A 24,432-nucleotide genomic window follows, 5' to 3' on the forward strand; every position below is an offset into this window, starting at 1 on the left:
GTTGTCAACGTAAAGTCTCACATTCCTCTTTTTCAAGTGCTTTGTGATGAGGAGCTGTGCATAATCCCAACAAATGTTCAGCAAACCAAAACCAGTGAAATAAAACCAAACCATTTCAATGAAAATTTTGCGAGCACTGCACCAACTTGATTTAGTTTAAGTAAGGCAAGGGATAGCATTACAAACAAATCAATTCAGAGTTGACGGTAGAGCATCTTTCAAAATGATTTAATTACATACAAACTAATGACATAAGCTTTTGCCCAACAAAATCTAAGGAAAGGCGATATACTTTCACAAGGGAGTGAATTTATAATCCAGGGCTCTCTGGTGAGAGTGGCATTCACAAGTAACACACTGCTATGGAAATGTGGAGTGTCTAGCCATTGATTACATCACCATTAGTTTTAGTGAACAGGAAATGATGGGTTGTGCTTTTGCAATTCACTCTGTGACAGCTGCACCCCACAGAGGGTGCCAGCTTATGGAATCACCCCTGGCATCTATTTATGCCTCTGAAAGATTAGCGCATGGAAATTCAGAATTAACAAGCACTTTAGCACTAAGTAATTCTGCATTGCATTTGTCGTGCAGTCTGATGTTAAAATAGCTTTGCAGGTTTGTTGGGGTGGCAAGTGAAACTGGTTTGTGTTAATAGAGGGAGAAGTGCTTCAAATATCCATGGGACAAATATGACGGAGTGTCAGATAATGTTCTACGTACAAAATTAATTAACCAGCCAGAGGAAAATTCTTCATTCGTTCAAACTGACACTGGTAGGTGTCGTTGCCTATGAATAATTGCATCCAATATCAGGGTATGAACACTTAACATTCCTCCGTCAGCAGTGATAACACAAATAATAATTGGAGGTGACACTATATGCTGAGATATAACCCCATGGATGACCATTGTTATGTAATACCCAGAACTGTTTGTTCAAAGTGAACCCAGGCATTAAAGGAGTAATAGTTCGCTATGTTTTGAAGCAGATAATGACTGATCGAACATCCATTGTATAACCGTCTGATTTTCCATCTCAATAGCAAAGTCACTGTCCTGTTGAAGTCAATCGTCTGTTCTGCACCCCACAAAGCTGAACTGCATGCAATTGATGCTTATGCATGTATTTCTAATTCTCCTGAACATCTCCCTGGATTAGATTCATTCTCACACAGCTCAGCTGGCTGAGTACAGCCAGTGATGAAACCGGAGTGCTTTCTGAGTGGGGCAAGGTTTCACATTATTTCAAACATCAATACAACACATGCAGCTTCTGAATGGTTACAGTTCATAGCAGTTTTTATTGGACATTATTTGAAATTGAATCCTAGTGTATATCCTGGCATAGGTGGGACTTCCCTGGATCAATGGTACTCTGAATTTTTACTACCTCTGGGAATTGTGCAAATTAGCAGAGAAAACACAGAAAGAATTCTTATTTTCCATCCGTGGATGCTTTGCTGCAACTTGTCTATGGCTACTCAATAAGGAGGCAGTGCTATCGCAACAATTTGCAGATATTTACTGACACTATATCACACTGAGCCACTTCACATGACCATCACTAATCAAAGTTCGATACCAAATTGCATGAGGAGGTTTTGGCCAATGCCTTAAAGGAGGTTCAAAGGGACAGACGGGTTGAAAGATTTGGGGAGAGAGATCCAGGGCTTAAGGCCTAGGCAGCTAAAGACACAGACTCGCAACAATGGAGCACTTAAAATCAGGGATGCATGAGTTGCTAGAATTAGAGAAGAGAAAATATTCTAGAAGCGTGTTGGGAGAGGCACTTGGTGATTGGGAGGAGTGACATGATTAGAACATAAGAAATAGGAGCAGGAGTAGACCCTCTGCCCTGTTGAGCCCACTCCGCCATTCAGTAAGATCAGGGTCGATCTTTTTGAGGACTCAGCTCCACCCACCTGCCCGCTCACCATAACCCTTAATTTCTTTACTGTTTGAAAATCTATCTTTGTCTTAAAAACATTCAACAAGGTGCCTCAAGTACTTCAATGGGCAAGGAAGCCCACAGATTCACACTCCTTTGGGTGGAGAAGTTTCTCGTCAACTCAGTCCTAAGTCGGCTCCCCCCTATTTTCAGGCTATGCTCCCTAGTACTTATTTCACCCACCAGTAGATACAACCACCATGCTTCGACGTTATTGATTCCCTTCATCATTTTACACGTTTCTACAAGATACGTCTTCAATCTTCTGAATTCCAAAGTGCATTGTCCCAGTTTACCTAATCTCTCCTCATAAACCAACCCTCTCAACTCCAAAACCAATGCAGTCATGAAGGGATCTGTTAGATTGGGAGCGAACGTGGGGCAGTTGACACAGGGACAACAGTTCAATAGGACTGGTTGCGAATTAATTACAGACAGCAGAGTTCTGGGTGGCCTTGGGTTCACAGAGGCTAGAAATGGGAAGCTGCAAATGATGGCTACAGTGTTGTTTGCCAAGCTGTTGACAAATGGGAGATAATGGTTGGGTCGAGAGAGGTTATGGTGAGGTAGACATGGATCCTGTTGGCAAAAATATGGAAGTTTTTTTTAATATGATGTCACTGTGGGCTAACGTGCAGGATGAGAAACAGCAGGGATTAGGACAACCTGATAAGGGGAAAATGAAATAACACAAACAGCAGCAATTATACACACTGAAAACATTGAAGATTGTTGATTCTATTTTTAACAAAGTGGCAGTCATACTTTTACAGTTTGCTTGCTACACTGAGAGACTGGGGGAGGTAGTGCTCCAAACATAAGCTCATATCAGACAGTGTACAAAGTTCAGCTTACCAGACTCCTGCTGCTGCTCTGAGAGTTTAACTATAACAAATCACAGTCTATTCTTCAACTGTTTTCAAAAAGTTTGGATTTTGGCAGGACTTTGCACTAGCTACTATCATATTTCAGCCAATGGCTGTTTTCTTCCAGGGGATTTCCTGATTGGTTAAATCTGTTCAGCAATGCTATGACACACCTCTGTAGAAGCTGGAACTGAAACCCAGGCTTCAGAGGTTGGACATCACCCCTGTACCAGAAGAGCTCTGACCTGTTTGCTTCATAGCTAATTAGGTGACATAATTCAGTTGTTCAATTCTGACTGACAGAATAAGTCAAAGTGAATGCAGCCCTCCATCAAGGCTGGTATTCAAGAAAGACCAGCCTATGTGGTTCAGCTGATGAATACAACTCTCCACATAAAAAATTTTGATTGAGTCTTAAATCAAGATCTCATGCTGAGACCTAACCATAGGTTGATTCAGTGAAACAACTGCTCAGTCAATGGTCCCGTGGTCATCTAAGTTGAGAAGGTGCTGAATAAAGGATCCAACTCCTCTGCTAATGTGATGCACTTGTATTCTCCCAGCCCAAACATCTCCCAATAATACAACTTGGAGTTGGGATCGGGAAGGGGGAAATGGTGCTGCAGTGAGATACAAGCATCTTCACCATGACAATGAATTGTATCCAGTTACACTAAGGCATCCTCCTTTCCCACTCCTCCTTCTGTTCATCATCTCTTCCCTCCCCTAGCCTGACTGCTTTTGTTGTTCCCTTCCTGTTGTGACTTCACCTTTGTATTGTTAAGTTATCAGCTTGGGCTCTGTGGGAACACTCCTGCTTCTGAATCAGACAGCCATGAATTTTGAAAATGCTAGTCCAGACGCAGACTTCAGTGCAGGGTGGGGGAAGTTCTGCATTGTCAGAGATTCATCATTCAGACCTCAACTCAAATTGATGTCCTGCCTGCCTTCTCCAATGAAGACATTTCAGGTCCTATTCTCTGAATGGTGCAGACTTAGTGGTCTGAGTGATCTCCTTCTGTGCTGCAATGTGCATGTAAGAACTTCCAAAGGCCCTCATCTAAACATCACTCAATGCAAGCATCAGCCACCTACACCTTGGTAAAAATGTTGATAAGTACAAGTTACAGCACATTCTGAGCCATAGACGCCAACCAAGATTCTGTCACATTCATTCTGCTCTGCCCTCAATCAGTGCACGTGTGTGGACAGGTACCTGGAGACTCTGCTGGATGAGATAGTGCACAGGCAGAAATGCCTCTTGCCCCAAGACCAGCAGAGACAGTCAAGACACCACAGACCATGCCAGCCTGGCCAGAGATTGCCCACCCCGATTAAAGCAGAATCAGCCAGCTGGAAGAACGCCCAGCACTGTAGGAAGAAAGTCAACAATCTTTTTCATTCTGCCACCATTAAGTACCACCACCTCCTCTCTATTACCTCACACCCATTCTATCTCCTTTCCTGTAACCACCTATCACCAACATTCACATTCTACCACTCTCACTATCGCCTGTAACATCTTCTCCATTTCCCTCATCCACCACTAGCCCTACATGACATCTTTACTGCCTATTCATTCACATGGAACAACTTCCCAACTGCAGTAACTGTGTCAACCACATTCATCTTCCTCGCTACCTGCCTCTCTGACAATTCAGGAGCAAATGAATGTCGGTGAGTGGGGGTGTGGGTGTGTGTTGGTGTGGGGATGTGTGGGTGTGTTTTGGTGTGGGGGGTGTGGGTGTGTTTTGGTGTGGGGGGTGTGGGGGTGTGTGTTGGGTGGGAGGTTGTGGGTGGAGGAGTACAAACAGTGAGTATAACTTGCTGTCAAAATCTGATCCGGAAGTCTATTCCTTCCATCGGTCAGAACACGGGCCTGAGTAGAACAATGTGGATAGAATGGGCTGATGGGCCAAATAATGTAATCTCATTCTTTGAGAATATACTGTTGTCACTAATTTATTCAACCCTTTTTAATTAAGTTCTGAGAATGATATTGCATTCAAACAGGAGCCAGTGCATTGAAGAGAATTCTAAGTAAGAATGACAATGCCCAACTCAATGAGCGAGACTTCAAAAGGGAAAGATCCTGGTACAACGGTGCCCTGCAAAGAGCTTAACACTCCTCCTGTATACAGGGCTGATACATTGTACAAGATTTCCAAATGGCCTTATGTAATTACACTGATGCATTGTGTGTGGCAGGCAGCGAACAGAAGCTCGCAGGAGATTAAATGGGTTATACTGTAATTGTATGTCATTATTTCATACACAATATCAGACAAGCTATCACAATTGAGATATTACCTTTTGAAATATTATAATTCTAAAACAGCACCAAAAACTCAATTAATATGATAATAATCCATTAGAATGAGATTTATGTGCTACATTATTATAATCCCCTGTGCTTGCCTCTTTTGAGCTGATGGAAGTGTAATCAGCTGGTCGAGTGTATGTTTTTGTTGAGGCTAGGAGGATTCCAATAGCCTGTGCAATATTTCAATTTTGTTTCAGGAAGCCCAGGGTGCAGCAAACAAAATAGCAACACATGCTGCCTTGCTGCAACTTTCACCATCTTGCTTCTTTTATCTCCTGTCATTCCATTTCCTCCTTGCAATCTCCCACTCTCTTGTCTTTTTTACCCTCACGTGCTGACTGCTTCCTTTGTGAATTGTTTCTGCTGGATTTACAAACATTTTATTGAAACTGCTTCGAATCCAAACTCTCCATGCTTTCACATTGTTAACTTTGCTGGCTGTCGGTATTTATGACATACCCTCCTGGTGCACTTAGCTACCAACATACATAAAACCTACTTCACATCATTCAAAACAAAGGGAGTGAGGGCCTTTGAACAGGCCCTGAGCAGAGTGCAAAAGATAAATGTCCAAGGCTGCATCCATCAAACCATCTGGGAGCAGTTAGGGTTCAGAAATGGAAAGGTTCAACCTCATTTCATTAAACAGAGTCTGTATTCTTTAGCCCGAGGGAGTGGATTTTCATTGAAAGACTCTTTGTAGCAGTACTGAAGTGAAGAGATCTCTTGGTGATGTTGAGCTATTAATAAACCACTCACTAATTTGCTGTGTCATCTCAATGCACAAGTTCAACAGTGTCTGGAACACAAATCTCCTGATTTCTAATGAGTTCACCTTGTTTGCCATCTTGAATTTGCTCACTCTTCCTGGGCTATTCCTGAACTGAGTACAGCCTGCCCGTGAGTAAGTGAAGGACTGTCGCTTGTGATGAAAATCACTGTCCAACAGCGAGTTGCAAAATGTGAGTAGAAATCAAGTCGGGAAGCCAATTCTGCCAAAGTGCCCTGGAACCCCCAGGAATGGAAGAATCATCTCCAGGATAGGGCTGTGAACATCACACGAGAATAAATATTGGGCCTTTTAAAATTAACTGCGTGCTGTTTTCATTGCTTTTCAACAATTTTGCTCATTTGTTACAAAGATATTGGAGATAAGAGAAAGATTGCTTCATTGAGAGTAAAGCCAACAATTTTCTCATTGCTGAAGGAAGACTGTGCACCATGAGGTTAGTTTGAGTCATGGGGTAAGAGGGAATGTGATAAAACCCCCAGGGTATACCACCGGAGTTAGGTCAAGAGAGGTGCGGTTATGCACAGGGCCAGTTGACAAGGCATCTAAAAGATGTGGAGGATCAAGTGACTTGGAACATGAAGAGCATTGGCAACTGTAGTACTGGAGATTGAAATTTCATGGAAAATTCTTCCTATTTAGCCAAGAAGTGAGAAATCTTTATTTTGTTCATGGCTGGCATTTCAACTTAGTTTTTAACAGTTGAATGGAATTAAAACTACTCAGTTACTAAACCTATTATTTATGCCTAAGAAACACATGATAAATTGACCAATTAAGCAACGCTAATTTAATGAGTTTTATTGTTCATTTCTACAGTCAGACACAGCTGACACAGCCCCAAGTCCTTCTCATTGTTATCAACTGTATACCAACATAGAAGCAACACAAGGCCTGCCCAGTGTTCTAATGTAACAATAATATTGCAAGTGAAAGTCACCTTTTGCTTCTCGGAGATGGTTTTGTTTATGTTGGTCTTGTTAACTCCGCAAGCATGTGCTATCCCTTGACTCACCTGGTTCAGTCCTTTCCAACTGGCTGCTGCTTGGGCCTGTGTTGCTCCCTTTTTTCTGTTATTTCAAATGGGGGACTGGGTTCATGTTTAATTGTCATTTCTGTTTGCAGGGGAAGTCAATAGACACCATCATTAATAAAGTATATGTTTATGATGCAGCAACCACACTCTCTACCTTGTCACTGTGTTGGGCTTCAAGCTCAAATTTCTTCATTAAACCTCTGTACCTCCTTTTTCAAGGCCTCCTTTAATCATCTATCTTAACAATTTATGTCTTTGTCATTTTGACTGCTAACTCTCCTGTGAGGCGTGCGCCATTTTCCTGTGTTTAAGGTGCTGTATAAATGCAAGCTGTTACATTTTAAAAATTGTTGTTCTGTACCCACAACAACCCCCCCCCCCCCCTTTCAGGAACATGTTTACAAACCCAGGATTCTTAAAATACTCCCAAAACACTGGAATTCAATTCTCAAGGAAAATGAACATCCACAAGACAGTAAACCGCTTCCTATGGTACACAATGCCAAACTTGTAAACAATCAGTGAACTGACCACTTTTCCAATCTACAATAGAGCACCTCTGTTGGTAACTGGAGAGAGCTGCAGTCGTGTCTGTTTGGCTATCATAGTTCAGAGGATTTCAAAGAACATAACATAATCACTGAAGAGGATGAGATTAGATCCGTTTTAGTTCCTCTGCCAGAATGTGCCTAACTAACTCCTCAACACCCTCCATGTCATTTTCCAATTGCTCCTGGTCCTTGGTCTTTTGCCTGTATTGCATTATCTTTGTTTATAGCAGCTCCTGTCCTAAAGTTACCTTTGCCCCATGTCCCATCATTCTACTTTTGCTGTTTAATTTAAATAGATTGCCTGTATTGCTTAATTTAATAAGATCACCTCAAAAATGTTGCTTTCCAAGCCAGAAAGCCCAACTTTTCTCCAGGTTTCCTTTTAATTGTGCTATCTTCTGCCAGCAATCAGCCCCAATGCTGTTCACACCACTGTCTCCAAGGTCAGAGTGTTTCTGTTGTGCATCATTCATCAGAACTGGATCCAGTACTCCAAAAGTGATTTAAATACGGTGAGGAAAATTTGATCATAGCTTCCTCCAAATTAGCAAACCAGCTGTCAAATTCAACATTCCTTGATGGAGGTCATGTAGAATTATAAATTTCCTAGTTCTATTCAAAATCAGTGAGATATTTAGTCTTGTATGACCCAGCCTTCAATGGCATCAGCTTCAACAACAGTATCCCCAAGTATCCTTCAGCCTGTGACATCTCTGTTCAAATAACAATGGAAACACTACAAGATGCTCGTCATAGAGATGTACAGCATGGAAGCAGACCCTTCGGTCAACCCGTCCATGCTGACCAGATATCCCAACCCAATCTAGTCCCACCTGTCAGCGCCCGGCCCATATCCCTCCAAACCCTTCCTATTTATAGACTTATCCAAATGCCTCTTAAATGTTGCAATTGTACCAGCCTCCACCACATCCTCTGGCAGCTCATTCCATACACGTACCACCCTCTGTGTGAAAAGGTTTCCCCTTAGGTCCCTTTTATATCTTTCCCCTCTCACCCTAAACCTATGCCCTCTAGTTCTGGACTCCACGATCCCAGGGAAAAGACTTTGTCTATTTATCCTATCCATGCCCCTCATAATTTTGTAAACCTCTATAAGGTCACCCCTCAGCCTCCGATGCTCCAGGGAAAACAGCCCCAGCCTGTTCAGCTGCTCCTTATAACTCAAATCCCCCAACTCTGGCAACATCCTTGTAAGTCTTTTCTGAACCCTTTCAAGTTTCACAATATCTTTCCGATAGGAAGGAGACCAGAATTGCATGCAATATTCCAGCAGTGGCCTAACCAATGTCCTGTACAGCCGCAACATGACCTCCCAACTCCTGTACTCAATAATCTGACCAATAAAGGAAAGCATACCAAACGCCTTCTTCACTATCCTTTCTACCTGCGACTCCACTTTCAAGGAGCTATGAACCTGCACTCTAAGGTCTCTTTGTTCAGCAACACTCCCTAGGACCTTACCATTAAGTGTATAAGTCCTGCTAAGATTTGCTTTCCCAAAATGCAGCACCTCACATTTATCTGAATTAAGCTCCACCTGCCACTTCTCAGCCCATTGGCCCATCTGATCAAGATCCTGTTGTAATCGGAGGTAACCCTCTTCGCTGCCCACTACACCTCCAATTTTGGTGTCATCTGCAAACTTACTAACTTTACCTCTTACGCTCGCATCCAAATCATTTATATAAATGACAAAAAGTAGAGGACCCAGCAACGAACCTTGTGGCACTCCACTGGTGACAGGCCTCCAGTCTGAAAAACAACCCTCCACACCACCCTCTGTCTTCTACCTTTGAGCCAGTTCTGTATCCAAATGGCTAGTTCCCCTTGTATTCCATGAGATCTAACCTTGCTAATCAGTCTCCCATGGGGAACCTTGTCGAACGCCTTCATGAAGTCCATATAGATCACATCTACTGCTCTGCCCTCATCAATCTTCTTTGTTACTTCATCAAAAAACTCAATCAAATTTGTGAGACATGATTTCCAATGCACAAAGCCATGCTGAATATCCCGAATCTGTCCTTGCCTTTACAAATACATGTACATCCTGTCCCTCAGGATTCCCTCTCACAACTTGCCCACCACTGAGGTCAGGCTCACTGGTCTATAGTTCTTTGGCTTGTCTTTACCACCCTTCTTAAACAGTGGCACCACATTTGCCAACCTGCAGTCTTCCGGCACCTCACCTGTGACTATCGATGATACAAATTTATTGGAAAACTCAATCTGCCTCTGGAACTTGCTGCAGATGGTGTTATCATCTGGAAATCCGTTCCTCATCCATTGAATTAAAGTAGAGTGCAACACTTGTCATAAGTACAAAAACACTCAGTTCTATCATCCATTTAGCTGGGGACTTCAATCATTTTATCAGTTAACTGAGGGAGTGCTTCATTATTGGGAGTGCTGCCTTTTGAAGGGGGCAGTAAATTTAGCATCTATCTGTTCACAGGCCATGGCACTATTGTGAAGAGGAAAAGGGGAATTCTTCCAAGTGTCCTGATGAACATTTATCCCTCAAACAATACCATTAAATAGATTATATGTTTTGTTTCTCATCGCTCGTTGTGGAAAGGTTGCATTCTGCAGATTGCTTCTTCCAGCAGTGACTAAACTTCAGAAGTGCTTGAGTGGTAGTGACGTACTATGTCATTGTTCAAGTTCCTACACCAATGATCAAAGAAAAAAGCACAGAATAGCACAGGAACAAGCCCTCTGGCCCACCAAGATTGCGCCAACACAGGATGCCTTTCGAAACTAAAAACCTTTTTCTTCCACACAGTCCATATCCCTCTATTCTGTGTCTATTCATATATCCGTCAAGATGCTTCTTAAACATTGCTATTGTATCCGCCCACACCACATGTAAGCCATTCTTTTCTGTTGCAGATCTCCCAGGTCTTTCTGCACTGTCAGTAACACAATAGGATATATTTGAGAGTTACAAAGCCAGCTCGATCTAAGTTATGCCAGTGGATTACAAATATATGTTCACAGAATGTGCAAGTCAAGGACAGACTCACACGGTCATGTAATGATGGAGCCAGCACTTGCTGATGTTTGCAGGGCTAACCCCATTCCTGTTCTCTCACAACACACACACAGACACACACACACAGACACACACACACACACACACACACACACGTGGGATGGAATGTATATTTTGGATGAAAAGAACAATTCGCAACCCATAATAATTGAGGGAATCATGGAGCACAGCAGCATTTTCAGGTTGCTTGATCAATATTTGCTGACTGTTTGCTTTTCCTTCATTGACACCAAGCCAAAGAATTCCCCAGTCAACATGATTGTGGGCATATCTTCGTCACACTGCAAGAGTTCAAGGCAGCCCCCCACCACCAAAGGGCAATATAGTAAATTGCTAGCTTTTCCAATATTATCCATAATTTAAGAAAAGTAATCAGAAAGAGAAAAATTGTAAGAATGTTATTCTCATTAGAACACTTAATTGATATATTAGCTGGGTACAGTAGACCTTCATCCACATTTTTGGTTTCATGGAGAAGATTGCATGATCAAGACAGGGGATGAGGCTGTCACTGGCTCGGCTAGTATTTATTGCTAGTTGCCCAAGGGACAGTTAAGAGTCAACCACATTGCTGTGGGTCTAGAGTCACATGTAGGCCAGACTGGATAAGGATGACAGTTTCCTTCCCTAAAAGACATTGGTGAACCAGATGGGTTTTTTCAACAGTTGATAATGAATTCATGGTCATCGTCAGACTCTTAATTCTAGATTAAAAAAAATGAATTCAAATTTCACCATGGCATTTGAACTTGGGTCCCCAGAACATCATCAGAGTCTGTAGATGAATAATCCAGTGATGATACCACCAGAGTCTGTAGATGAATAATCCAGTGATGATACCACCAGAGTCTGTAGATGAATAATCCAGTGATGATACCACCAGAGTCTGTAGATGAATAATCCAGTGATGATACCATCAGAGTCTGTAGATGAATAATCCAGTGATGATACCATCAGAGTCTGTAGATGAATAATCCAGTGATGATACCACCAGAGTCTGTAGATGAATAATCCAGTGATGATACCACCAGAGTTTGTAGATGAATAATCCAGTGATGATACCACCAGAGTTTGTAGATGAATAATCCAGTGATGATACCACCAGAGTCTGTAGATGAATAATCCAGTGATGAGACCACCAGAGTCTGTAGATGAATAATCCAGTGATGAGACCACCAGGCCTTCACCTTCCAGGCTATTCAAGCCAACCAGAACACTATATACATGGACTGTACAACAAATACACAAGCTACACAAATTCCAGATGTACCGGCTGAATTAATCGTGGGCTCACAGACCCAGACCCACAGGTAGGAAAGTTCTTTGTGAGCAGGCTTGAAAAATGACTTCAATTGCCATGACTTTTAATAAAGGTGTCGATCAAAGTCTTCTCTTCATCTGGAAGAATTTCAAAAACAACTTCTCTTCACATCACTTTCTTCAATTCCAAAATGTTCTGGGTATCACTGTCAGACAGTGACTGGTACAGTGTGGATGGCGGGTGCATGTTGCTTTGTGATTGGATATTTTTGTGCATATACCGACCACCTGCATTTCTTCCGGATCATTATGGAATGGGTGAGTGCAACAAATGTTTCACAGAAGATAAAGAAGGACTGCATTTAAATAGCACCTTTTATGAGCACTGAATACCTCAAAGGATGTGACAATGAAGTAATTCTGAAGTGTAGTGGTCACTGTTGTAAAGTAAGTGATGCAGCATCTGATAACACACAGTTAAATTCCTACACACAGCAAAGTGGCAATGACCACATAATTGATTGAGAGATTCTAGTCAAGCGGTAGCTATTGATACTGAGGAGAACTCCTGTGCTTTGGTTTGAAATAGTGGGATTCATGGGATCTTTAATAGGCACCTACGGTTAACAAGCCGTCTGTTCAACCTTCCAATTGAAAGGGTGGCACCTCAAATAGTACTGCCCCGGGGTGTTATCCTTGTGTTTGTGCTCGAGTTCCAAAGTGCAACATGCATCCTCCCAAACTTTTACTTCAGAGACGAGATGCTACCAACGTAAGCCATGGCAGACACATAGGATCATTGAGAACTGACTAATGATAAGGACAGACTGGATAGGGCAGGACAGTGATGACTGACATTATGTGAAACGATATGGTTGACTTGGCCCACAATGACGACCTCCAGTTTTCCTCCTGGCTACTGCTGATCTCCTGATTGGGGAGGACTGACAGCTAATCAATGATGTGTTGAAAGGAATCCTGACATCACCGTGTAGTGATTGGAAGGAGGTCAGCCAAATGATCCTCATAAAATGAGTTCCTTGATTGGTCCAGGCTAACTGCCCCAATCAGGGAGCCCTGGATGATAGATACCAACATGAGGGTCAGAGGTTCTGTTCACTGTGGGAGATGGCTCTGAGGGAGCTGATCCAGTATCAAGGTATCACCATGTGTAAATGAAAGGTGACCTGGTGATGGGATACCAGCCTCTGTACAGTTATTTCAGTGGCGATGAGAGTGGGATTAATGATGTAACCATGGAAAAGCACCTACTTGTAGAAGCCCAACTGCACTTCAAACAGGCACTACAACTGGAAAATACAGCAAGTGGAGCATATGAGTTGCAGGGCTTTCCAACTGAAGTGGTCACCCTCACCAGTCTGACTGAGCTTGGGCAACACCACTTGAATGAAGACAATTTGCAAAACCACACTCAGGGACAGATCCTGAACAGGTCAGCCGATAGCAAAACTCCAAAACAAAGCAAGCCTTGGTCAAACAGTGAAAGTTTCCTTCAGGAAACAGGCCGGCGAACCATTGTAGTTGCTGCTGGTATATGGACTCAAGACAGTAAGAGTTCCACTAGACCTAAATTGAATTAGTGAGTTCATAGGCCAGTATTGAGAAGAGTGCACACCCTGGCAAGTCCACTTATATTGGATGGAACATTTAAACTGCTTAGCAACATCCACATGGGAACCAATCGAAATAAACACTGGGTTAAATGGTCATCCGGTTCAAATGGACGTGGTTACTGGTGCAGCTATTTCAGTGGTCGCAGAACTAGTCTTTAACAAAATTTGCTCCGGACTCCAACCACTCGATTTGCACAAGACCTCAGCTACACTGAGCACCTATATTGGGGAACATTTATAGATTAAGGGTATGACTTTAGTTTCAGTCTTTTATGAGAGGCAGCTAGTTCAGTTACCATTGATTGTGGTAAAAGGCTTGGACCCAAGCTTGATGGGGCAAAATTGGTGGAGAGAGTTTCAGCTTGATTGGCTCCACACATTTTTAGTGAAGTCCTAAATAAATACCCAGAAGGTCGAGGGACTATCAAAGGAGCCAAGGCTACCTTGCACATTGACCAGGAAGAAAACCACAATTCTGCAAGGCAAATGGCACAGGGCAGGCCTTAGGGGCAGAAATAGAGGCAGAAATCAGGAGGCTGGAAAGTGAAGGAAACATCAAACCAGTCCTGTTTGCAGAATAAGTAGCACCGGTCATATCGATTGTGAAGTCTGATGGGTCAGTTTGCCTTTGTGGGGATTTTAAACAAACAGTAAATTACTTTTTGCAGCTGAATAAATACCCAATCCTTTGCATTGAGGATTTATATGCAAAGTTGGAAGGGTGGGGGTTGCTGTTTTTCACGAACTGGATGTGAGCCATGCGTATTTGCATTTGTGTTTTGACGTGGTTTCCCAGAATTATGCTAGAATTAGAACCCATAAAGGTTTGTACCAATATACAAGATGATGGAAAATATTTCACAAAGTCTACCCCTGGTCGCCATTTATTTAGGTAATTTGCTAATAACAGGGAAGATCAATAAGGAACACTTAGAGAGAACTTGGACACAGTCCTTAGGCGTTTCTCCCAGGCAGGTGGATACCTTAGAAGGGAAAACTCTGTATTCCAGACAGCCCAAGTGACCTACACAGGCCACAGAGTTGACAAGACTGGGTTATACCCATTGGAAGGTAAAGTGAGGGTGATCAAAGGTGTCCCAGCTCCCATGACTATACTGGAGCTTAGGTCTTTGCTTGGGCTGGTGAGTTATTACGTAAAGTTCATATATAACCTGGCATCTTTGGATCAAAAAAGGGTCAACCTTGGAAATGGTTGTGTAGCCAAGCCATAGATTTCAAGGAAGTGAAGAAGCAGCTGTTATCCTCTAAGGTGTTGGCACACTATGATCTCAAGTGAGATCTAGTATTGACATGCAAACCCTCCCCGTACAGCATCAGGGTAGCATTAGCTCATAGCTGGTCCAATGCACAGGAACACCCAATAGCGAATGTATTCAGGACTTTGGTTAACTCAGAGCATAAATATGTCCAGATAGAGAAGCAAAGTTTAGCAATCATGCTTGGAGTCAGGAAGTTCCACCAATACCTTTATGGATGTAACTTTGTAGTAATAACAGACAACAGATTCCCCTGCTAGGTCTATTTAAAGAGGACAAGGCAGTGCCGCCCATAGCTTCAGGTTGAATTCAGTGGTGTCAGTTCAAGTTGGAACACTGTCCGGGAGGCCAAGTAGTGAACACGGACACACTGAACTGCCTCCCACTGTCAGATACATCCCTGGTGGTACCACCACTGGAAGAGTCTGTAATGGTTTTACATTTTCTGGACACAATTCCAGACAGCTGACCTCAGCATCACTGTTCCCGGAATCCTGTTTTTGGATCATAATCCAATATCAGACTGTGGATGCAGAAGGATCTGTGGACCTCATAGACTATGATTTCCCTGATTGGACCAGATCAATAGCCCCAATCAGCGGGGGTCCTGGCTGCCAGATATAAACAAGAGGGTCAGAGGTTCTGTTCCCTCTGAGAGCTGGCTCTAAGGGAGTTAGATCAGTGTCAAGGGCTTTCCACATATAAATAAAAGGTGACTTGATGATGGGATGCTGGTCTCTGTGGAGTTATTTCACACAGCAAGCACATCTGTTCCATTATTTCACTCAGAAGCAGGAGCAGGAGGCTCCTACAATGCGATTATTTCAAAAACAGACACTTACAGTATATGTGAACACCCATCATTCCTGGAATAATTCCTCAAAGTTGCCTTGTACAATTGCTAAATCCTTCGAGGTGAGGTCTGATAGGTGGAAAAAGAGTGAGGGTGACGCTGCAGTGCTCAGGCTCTGTCACTAGAGGTCCCCACAGTATGAGTATGACCAGCCAGCAGCATCTAGTGACAGAAGCCAGAAACTGCAGGGTAGAGCTGGAGTCTGACTCAGCCCCAGAAACTGATTCTTTGGTTGTTCTGGGGAGCCTCCCAGTTTTGTCATGCCTCAAGGCTACAAAGGATCTTGTGGTTCACTGGAATGGCTTCTAAACTCAGACATTGTTGTCTTTCACTTATTCTTCAATCACTGCTCCTTTTGACAACTGCTCACAACTCTGCCAGTTTCACCCATTCACCAAAGTTTGTAAAGCTGGTAAATCTAAGGCCCCAGTGACCCCATCTCGCCATTTTTAATTTTCCCTGATTTCAGACTTTGCCATTTTCTCACGATCTTGGATTTAGCTTTACCGCACCATATGGGATCTCTGAGGTTCTTTCTCAAATCTTGTGCAGAACATCCCCTGGTTGTTCAATGATTTTGAACCTTCACAGTTTCCAACAAACTTGGATGAATTTCAAATAACACATGTACTGTGCAGCCGCAAAGGCCCAAGCACAGATTCCTTACACACTCTGGTCATCATCAACTTCCATTTGGTTCCAATTCTGTGCATCAGATTGAACCAATTTCTTATCCACTTCAGAGGTTTCCCTTCTCTCCACAATCTAATTTTGTGGGCCAATCTACTATATTCCAGTTAGATTAAGGACTGAACAGACCAGTCCTCAGACTCTGTGAGCTGAGCTCCTGAATGTTACACCCATGACTACCATGTACAATGGTCACTGGCAAGGCTCTCAGGATGGGATGGGCACCCCTATTCCCATGAGGCAGGTGGGTGCAAATACCTCCCAATCTGCCAGTAAATGTGCTTCCTGCACTCTCCCCCCCCCACACCGTCAACAAGAGTTTGAGCAAATTTCCCACCATAGGATCTTTGTCTTTTGTTTTAAAGATCATTCACAAAGCTCCAATGCCTGGATTCCTCACCATTCCCACATTCCAGTGATGGAGCATCTATGTGGGCTTCTTTGCCTCACTGAGGTCCCTCCAATGTCAACATTCTGCCCTTGGCCCCGTTCCCAGCCTGCCATTTGCCTTCTAAAAGGGTGGGAAAAAGTCACAAAATCTTCTCGAGGGTGTCTAAGTCTTTATTGAGTCTCTGGTCTTATGGCTGGTCTATTGCCAGTACTCTTGTTGGAGGATGGGCAAGTGCCTGACTCTCCCTATCCACCCGATTCCTCATCTCCTCAAAAAAGTCAACTCATCACACTTGACCTCAATTCCACACAACCACAATGACTTTCTAAGTATCTCCCTGTTTCATTATTGCCTTCTTCAGATCTGTTTAATATGCACAATATATATTCGATCTAGTCGATTCAAGGTTCTATTCATTATCTCACTATCATTGCATTTGCCATTTTCTAATCCTTAAGCAACAGATGGATATATCCAATTGTCTCTCATTAACAGAAAGAGATACCCATGGCCCTTAGGAGACTATGGCTAAATATTTCCTTCCTATTTTTGTTTCTGATGAAGCTTTAAAATATCGCCAGCACCTGGCAGTTTCTATTAGTTATTTTCCCAAATACGTAGTGTGCTGTCTGTCATGGCCAGGTATTACATTTTAATTCAGTGCCTTCAGGCTTTAGCACCTGATGGTGGGTTCTCACAGCTGGTTGGCCACTGAAATATATTTTAATCGCCAGCTAATGCCACTTAGCCTAGTAATTCCTGTGACACCCTGCACAAAGATGAACCCTCTGTGTACAATCCATTTGGTTGTGTACTTACTATTGTGCAGAGTCATTAAGCTGGTATTCACGGGAACGGCTGAAGCATTCCACCATCCCGGAATCTGTCCAAAGTCGCTTCATGGCAGACAGCAGCTCCGGAGAGAATGGCTCCGTATCCTCCATTCGACTCACTACATCACACACCATTTTAGCATCAGCCTGTGGGGAATGAGAAGATGTATCAGAACGAGACAGCAACAAGCCAGTCACATCATACTAAAGGACTGCCATGAGCCAATCGTGTTATGTCAAAAGACAGCCGGAAGCCCATCAGCTCAATGCAAGAGGTAATGACGATGGATCCTGAAATTGAAGGTCATGGCCTCACCAGTGATGACAACTCTGCAACACCCTTCTCTCTGTCTCTCTCTCTCTTTCATCTCTCACAATGGGCAAATGTACACATACACACACTTTGCAGCCAATTAGTGGGAGAGGTACAGGATTATGATCCAAAAACAGGATTCCGGGAACAGTGATGCTGAGGTCAACTGCTGGGCTGCTGACTCAACCCTTAGGACCTGCTCGTCCCCAAGGCTTAACAACTACCTCGGGTTGTAGTTTATTCAGCGAACTTTTATTCATTCAGGGGTTAAATTGATTATTGGAACAATGTTGGAGGACTCACGACCACCTCCAGGAATTTTACATCCTTCCTTATTGTAATTTTGCTAAGTTTGCCTCTCCCTTCCACTTCCTGACTTTGAATAATTTTTGTATCCAGAACAAAGTAGTCTGCCTGATTGATACCCATCCATGTCCTAAACATCAATTCCCCCACCACTGGTGCACAGTGCCAACAGTGTGTACTATATGGAGGACGTATTGCAGCAATCACCAAGGCTTCTTCAACAGCTACTTCTAAACCACCCTGGAAGGACAAGGCAGGAGATGCACTGGAACATCACTGTTGCACATCTAATATCCAGTTAGTGAAGGACTCTACTTAACTCCTATGCCAGTGTCTGTTTATGTGCTCAAGTAACCACTCACCCAACATCCTCCCTGTGTACTTAACCTCAATTGATACAACGAACCAACAAATTTCCCTCCAAGTCATGTGTCATTCTTTGTTGGAACTATAACAACACTGCAGGTGCACCTAGTACTGCTCAACAGCAGCCATCACCCTTCAGTTCTCATGACGTTATTGTTGCTATTGTCCCAATTTTTTCATTCATCCATTTTCATCACCATTTAGATTATAACAATTCACTGTGTGAAGATGAATAGTCATCTCCACCTGGTTTCTTTGGTTACCAACTCTCTTGTCAACGTAAAGAGTTTTTTCTCCAATTATTCTGAACATTACTTTCTCTTAACCTTCTCTGCTCCAAGGAGGGAGATGCAAGCCTTCCTTTCATCTCTCCACATAAGGTTCACAGGTATTGCTTTCTGCAGTGAGGCCAGTTGAGTACAATATCAAGTGCTCTGCACTTCATACTAAAAATGGCTCTGTGATTTGACACAGTTCTTTCCTTCTTTCCCTGCTCTTACAGGGTCAAAATGCACCCAAGGCCTAAGTCTGGGAGACTTCCAAAAGTGGATGATAAGGGAGGCCAATTCTCATAAGTGATGCAAGGCTTCAGAGAAGTGCTAAAAAGGAGAAAAAGGCACAGAGATGGAGCAACTCATGAAGGGATCTCCAGGATGTAGGGCCTAGACAGCTGAAGGCTGTCATTGGAATATTTAAAATGAGGTTGCCCCAGAGGCCAGAATAGAACTACACAGGAGTTCTGAAGGTTACAGAGTTAGGGAGGAGCAAGAACAAGGTGCCATTTAAAAACGATAACCACAATTTTAAAATTATGCGGAACAAGAAACAATGTAGATCAGAATAATGTAAAGTCATTGAGAACAGGGATGACAGGGTGAATAGGATTTTGTGCAAATTAATGCAATAGGGCTGCGAGCATACATGTAGATGCAGCCAGAGTCACCAGCTGGGCATGACAAAACAGGATGCAGGAGATGTCTGCATATGTGCAGTAGTGATATCACTACGTTCCACATGCAGTGATGATGTCACTGTGTTCCACATGCAGTGACATCACCATGTTCCACGTACAATGACATCACCGTGTTCCATGTGCAGTGACATCCCCATGTTCCATGTTCAGTGATGACGCCACCGTGTTCCACGTGCAGTGACAATGTCACCATGTTCCACATGCAGTGACATCACTGTGTTTCACGTGCAGTGACATCACCGTGTTCGATGTTCGATGTGCAGTGATGTCACTGTGTGCCACATACAGTGACAATGTCACCGTGTTCCAAGTGCAGTCATGACATCACTGAGTTCCATGTGCAGTGATGACATCAGCAACATGACAAAGAGGCTGGGGCCCCTTGGGAGTGGATCAAAAGATAGGAATGGGTGTGGGGTGAGACCTGCACTGAACAAGGATGAACTTTAAAATCAGATAAAGACTTTTTATTGTGTCATACAAGTGTCTATTTCACACCCAGGCAGCTGCTTCACATTGCTTAAAAATGACCCCAGCTTTTTTCCTGCTCTTATGTCAGCTGGAGGTGAATATATACAATACACTGCTACTGGAGAATGCAATACTGGCTGGGAGTGCAATGAAACTGTCCAGCCTGGAGCCAAGTGCTACTCCAACTCAATTTTGAAAACAGACATTGTTTTGGCCTTGACTGATTTCTGTGGTAGAGAATTCCACAGGCTCATCACTTTCTGGGCGAAGACATTTCCTCTCATCTCAGTCCTAAGTGATTGACCCTGTATCCTAAGACTGTAACTCTGGTTCCAGGTTTCCTGGCCATCAGGAACATCCTTCCTGTGTTTACCATGCCTCGTCCTGTTAGAATTTTATAGGCTTATATGAGATTCCCCCTTATTGCTCTAAACATCAGTGGATATAATCCTAACTGATTCAACTCATTTGCCAGTCCAGCCAAATTAGGAATCAGTTTGGCAAACATTTGCTGCACTCCCTCCATCGCAACAACATCTTTCCTCTGATAAGGAGACCAAAATTGCACACAATATTTCAGGTGTGATGTCACTAAGGCCTTGTATAATTGCGCAAGACATCCCTTTTCCTGTACTCAAATACCCTCACAATAAAGGCCAACATACCATTTGCCTTCTTGACAGCCTATGGTACCTGCATGCTTATCTTCAATGACTGGTGTACAAGGTTGCCCATGTCTAGTTGCATATTTCCATCACTCAGTTTACAGCCATTCAGATAATAATCTGTCTTTCTGTTTCTCCTATCAAAGTGCATAACCTCATATTTTTCACATGATATTTTATCTGCCTTGCATATGGCCACTCACTCAGCCTGTCTAAATCACACTGCAACATCTCTGCATGAGTCTCACAGCTCACCCTCCCATCCAGCTTTGTGTCATTTGTAAATATGGAGAAATTACATTTAGTTCCCTCAATTAAATCATTAATATATCGTGAATAGTTGGGATCCAAGCACTGATCTCTGCGGTACCCCACTGGTCACTGTCCATACCCACACCCTCAGCTCCGTCCACAGCGACACCCTCAGCTCTATCTGCACAGACATGTACACAGAGGAACCTCGATTATCCGGCATTCTATTATCCAAATTTCGGATTATCTGGACAAGATTGCAAGGTCCTGATGCTTGGCTAAACTGTGTTATCCGACATTCGATTGTCCGGACAATTTACCCCAGCCCGTGTCGTTCGGGTGATCGAGGTTCCTCTGTACATGTACACAGTTCTTGTGAAGACTGAGAATGAAACTGGAGAGAGTTGGAGCAGACAAGGGTGACTTATGATTTGAGAAGAATTTAATACCACATCACTGCTCCTCATTAATGTCAAACAGAGGCTCATAATTTCACAAAATGTCAAACATTAAATATCCGAAAAGTGACATATACTGGAACAATCAAACAGTCAATCATGACAATACAAGTTATAAATTACCTGTTACAGAATGGAAAGAATAGGGTGTGTGGTTTATTTCATACAGTCTTAAACAAACTGAAGTGATCGTACATTATGTTGAGGGGCGTCCATCTAATATCAGAAAGGCAGCAAAGTGCTGGGAAAACTTAAGAAGCGTTAGGGAATGCTCAGGTTTTATGTAAGAACAGGACAGGTAAAATAAAGATGCAATTCATTGGAATACTGGGAAAAAGCTTCCTGACAATTCAAATCCGTGAAGTGAAAGTCTTATTCAGTAAATCAGATACAAGGTTTCAACAAATCATTTGAAAGGATTCCTCCCATTGCTAGTTTGCCTTGTCAAATTGAGGTGAAACCTGAAAACATACAGGTGCCTTTGAGAAACAGGCTGGAATGGTGATGGGCCTGAAGTGTTATTACCTGTCTGACCTTGTTTGGGACAGAACCTTAGTTGACTGAGAGGGTAGGGTACCCCCAGGCTTGGATACTCCCTCAGCTCCAAACCTGTCAGTGAGTTGCTGTACAAATGCCAGCTGGGAATTCCTTCAAGAAAGAGGGATCACTATTCAGGAAGGGCTGGGACTGCTGTTGGCTCCAGGCACAATGTACTAATGCTGATTGCCCTAGTGATTTGGAGAGGTGTGTGGTGAACAATAGGTTGTGGTAGTTATGATAGTGAGACAGAGATTCACCTGACTCTCTTGCAACCTAGCTTACTGCATCAGGTGCTCCTAGTGTGGACTTCTCTACATCGGTGAGATCAAACATAAACTTAGGGAACAGTTTGCTGAACATCTCAGCCAGGTCCACAGGGGCCGACTGGACATCCTAGTCATCGCCCATTTTAATTCACCCAACCACTCCCTTTTTGACATGACCATCCTTGGCATCCTTCATTGCTGCAATGAAGCATTCTGCAAATTAGAAGGACAACAACTCGTCTTCCGCCTGGGCAACCTATAGCCTGTAGGACTCAACACTGAGTTCTCCAATTAAAACAACCTCCCTTCCCATCCCCCGACTCCCTCCCCAGCCCCTCCCTTCCACCGCTCCCTGCTACCAACTGGATTCATTCCTGGCATTGACCAACCAGGTTGTACCATCTCCCTGTCTTTACCTATCCCCACTTCACCACCCTGCCTCCACAGACACCTCCTTTATCTGCAGCTCCCCTACACCCACCGACAGTCCTGAAGAAGGGTTAAACCCAAAATGTCAACTTCTCCCCCTCCTGATGCTGGCTGGCTTGCTGAGTTCCTCTAGCCTCCTGTCTGTCTATTTTGGATTCCAGCATCTGCAGTTTTTTTGTCTCTAAGTATGATAGTCCCAGCTACATTTGCAGGAATTAGGGGCCCAAGTTGCACCCCTATTGTCAGAGGCAGCAGTTTCCCTCTGAGTCAGAGGATTGTGGATTCAACTCTCACTCCAGGTTGGAGAACACCAATCCAGGGCATTCACTGAAATGCTGTACTGAGGGTAGACAGAGCATGGGGATGTTTATCAATATGTTGCTGTTCAGCAGAATTTGCTGTGCAGGTGAGAGTTGCCTTTATCCCAAGGAAGAAGATATTCACAACTATTTCACTGGTTGCAAAGGACTTTACAATCCAAGAATGTGAGAAGGTGTGATATAGATGCATTTCTTTTTAACATGTTTCAAGCCGCATATAGCACAGATAACTTCCCCTCACCTTGCACGGTCAGTCAGAACCCAATGAAAGAGCCATACAATGCTCAACTCCAACTTCCCTAGTCAGATACTGGTTGTAACCTCGTAGAATACAAGTTCCCTGATTGGGGCTGTTAATCTGGTCCAATCAGGGAGCGCTGGCTGACACAAAAGGGCAAGTGTTAGGAATATCGGCCCCTTGAATGCTTGACTCAGTGACAAGCAGTGCTGTTGTCAAAGGCTATGCATTTGGAAATAAAAGGTGATTGGAGATGGGATGCTGGCCTCTGAAGAATTAGTTCACCGCTGATACTCAATGAGTGACAGCATCAGCCATGTTTCTGCTGTTTACTTCATGGCTCCTCACCTACGTGGCAGCAGCATTATAATGTGCCGACAGAGGAAGGGGAAATAGGAGAACAACTCCATCAAGGATTTTAGCTCTTGGTGACACTGTAACAGTTGGCACATAGAGTCAGAGAGATTTACTGTGTGGAAACAGGCCTTTAGGTCTACCTTACCCATGCTGCCCTCACGAGCCCCAGTTGCCTGTGTTTGCTCCATACTGCTCCTTATCTATTTCATCCATGTACCCCTCTCCAAATGTTTCTTAAATTATAAAACTTTACTTGCCTCCACCACTAGCTCTGGCAGCCTGTTCCAGACACTCACCACCCTCTGTGTGAAAAAAACCCATCCATCTGGACCCTTTTGCATGTCTCCCATCTCACCTTAAACATATACCGTCTAGTTTTAGACTCCCCTACCCTGGGGAAAGGCTGCTAGCTATCTACCTTATCTATGCCTCTCGTGATTTTATAGACCTCTATAATGTCACCCCTCAGTTTCCAATGTTCCAGGGAAAAAGCTCCAGCCTCTCCAAATAACTCAAACCTTCCAGTCCAGATAGCATCCAAATCTTTACTACACTCTGTCTAGTTTAATAATATCCTTGCTACGGTAGCATCTCTCAGCACCTGGTTTACCTGCAGACAATTCCAGATATTCACTGTCAGGTGGCTGGTCTTTCCTATCAATGATAGGGTGCTAGAAACGGAGTAATCTGTTGTTGGCATCATTCTCCACCCCTAGTAACCACACATTGACACAATACTTGCAAAAGTGTCAATGCTGAAAAGTAGCCATTGGGAAATTTACTGTTTCAATACGATGGAGGCAACAGAAAATTCTGCAACAAACAGACTTCTGATACAAAATGGAAGCGCAAAGATTAAAATAAAGATTCAGAAATAGATCCAATGTGCTGCTGATGTGGTTCTTCCAAAGCACTCTTGCAAGAGGAAGATAGATGACAAATTCCTA

General features: G+C 43.3%; 1 protein-coding gene across 4 annotated transcripts in view; it reads right to left on the minus strand.

Annotated features, from left to right (window-relative positions):
• LOC140453217 (guanine nucleotide-binding protein G(o) subunit alpha) overlaps positions 1-24,432 on the minus strand; it is a 227,345-nt gene that overhangs the window by 35,487 nt on the left and 167,426 nt on the right. For all 4 annotated transcript variants that reach the window (XM_072547779.1, XM_072547776.1, XM_072547778.1 and 1 more), the window contains exon 4: positions 17,518-17,678. In XM_072547779.1, coding sequence (XP_072403880.1) covers positions 17,518-17,678 — 161 coding nt within the window. The remainder of the gene's footprint in view (positions 1-17,517; positions 17,679-24,432) is intronic.

Source organism: Chiloscyllium punctatum, chromosome 26 (genome assembly GCF_047496795.1).
Source record: "Chiloscyllium punctatum isolate Juve2018m chromosome 26, sChiPun1.3, whole genome shotgun sequence".
In the NCBI taxonomy this organism is placed as follows: domain Eukaryota; kingdom Metazoa; phylum Chordata; class Chondrichthyes; order Orectolobiformes; family Hemiscylliidae; genus Chiloscyllium; species Chiloscyllium punctatum.